The sequence below is a fragment of the Bidens hawaiensis genome, unplaced genomic scaffold (assembly GCF_021521415.1).
Source record: "Bidens hawaiensis isolate Kalapana, Puna unplaced genomic scaffold, B.hawaiensis_p1.1 tig00007783_1, whole genome shotgun sequence".
NCBI lineage: Eukaryota > Viridiplantae > Streptophyta > Magnoliopsida > Asterales > Asteraceae > Bidens > Bidens hawaiensis.
The window spans coordinates 1,131,910-1,132,877 of record NW_027491540.1 but is presented as its reverse complement, the minus strand read 5'-3'; the positions used below and the strand labels follow the sequence as shown (position 1 = coordinate 1,132,877).

General features: G+C 42.4%; 1 protein-coding gene across 1 annotated transcript; it reads right to left on the bottom strand.

Moving 5' to 3' along the window:
• Positions 1 to 207: 207 nt before the first annotated feature.
• On the bottom strand, positions 208 to 968 carry LOC143636095 (protein DMP10-like). The gene has a single exon (XM_077103772.1). The coding sequence runs from the start codon at positions 883 to 885 to the stop codon at positions 208 to 210; it is 678 nt and encodes a 225-aa protein (XP_076959887.1). The 5' UTR covers positions 886 to 968.

Here is a 968-nt window from a genome sequence, read left to right as displayed (position 1 = left end):
CACAGAGAACATTAATTACGTATAATTATTACAGTCCATGTACAGAGGTTACAGAAATATTATTTTAAACTAGCTTGTTATACATTGGTTTTAAATGATCTTCTGAAACTCAACTTGAAGCAACTGTAACATTTTAACTAATTATCCGAGAGCTCAAGTGTTAACAATTCTGATCTATGAGCATATATCTATAATCTGACACGGAGTTCATCTTTCATGCAAAGGGAAATCAGCGTAACGGAGCCCTCTACGCGTACTCGGGAATATTGTGAAAAGAAAGCTCGCCATGATCCCAACACCCAACGGCAAATTCATCAACACAGCACCCAAATTAGCTCCAGAGTTAGGAAACATGCACCTTTGCACATCGGTATCGCTAAAAGCAAACACCAAGAACACAATAGAAGAAACAAAAGCATGCACGACGTCAATCCCACGTATCTTAAATCTTCTCAATCCATACACATCTTCATCGGTTTGTCCGGATTCATGATCACAACATTGCTGGTCATGAGCTCCATAATTAAACAAACAAAATCCTTTCAAGGTAGCAATGCCATAATAAAGCTTTCCATCAGAGGGGTTTATGAAGCTGTCAGTGAAGGAGGAGAGGAAGCAAATAATGGAAGAAACCGTGATTAGTGAGACAGTCAAGTAGCGGTTTGCGGGTAGGCAGGTGGTGCCTCGGTTGGTGAATGATGGGGTAAGGGCTCGGAAAGCTAGAACCATGCTGGTTGGAAGAAGGTTGGCTAGGTTGGATGCGGCGGCTAAGGTTTTGTGGACCGGGTGAGTCGACCTGCGGCAGTTCTTGCTACTTGACCGGCTGGAAAGCCGGAGTGGCGGTGGCAAACCTTCTGGTTGTGAGGATTGGTTAGCCATGGCCATGGTTGAAGAAGAAGAAGGAGAAAGGGAAAGAAATAAATGTGACCGTTTCTAATTTGTATTTATTTTCAACATATATAGAGTAA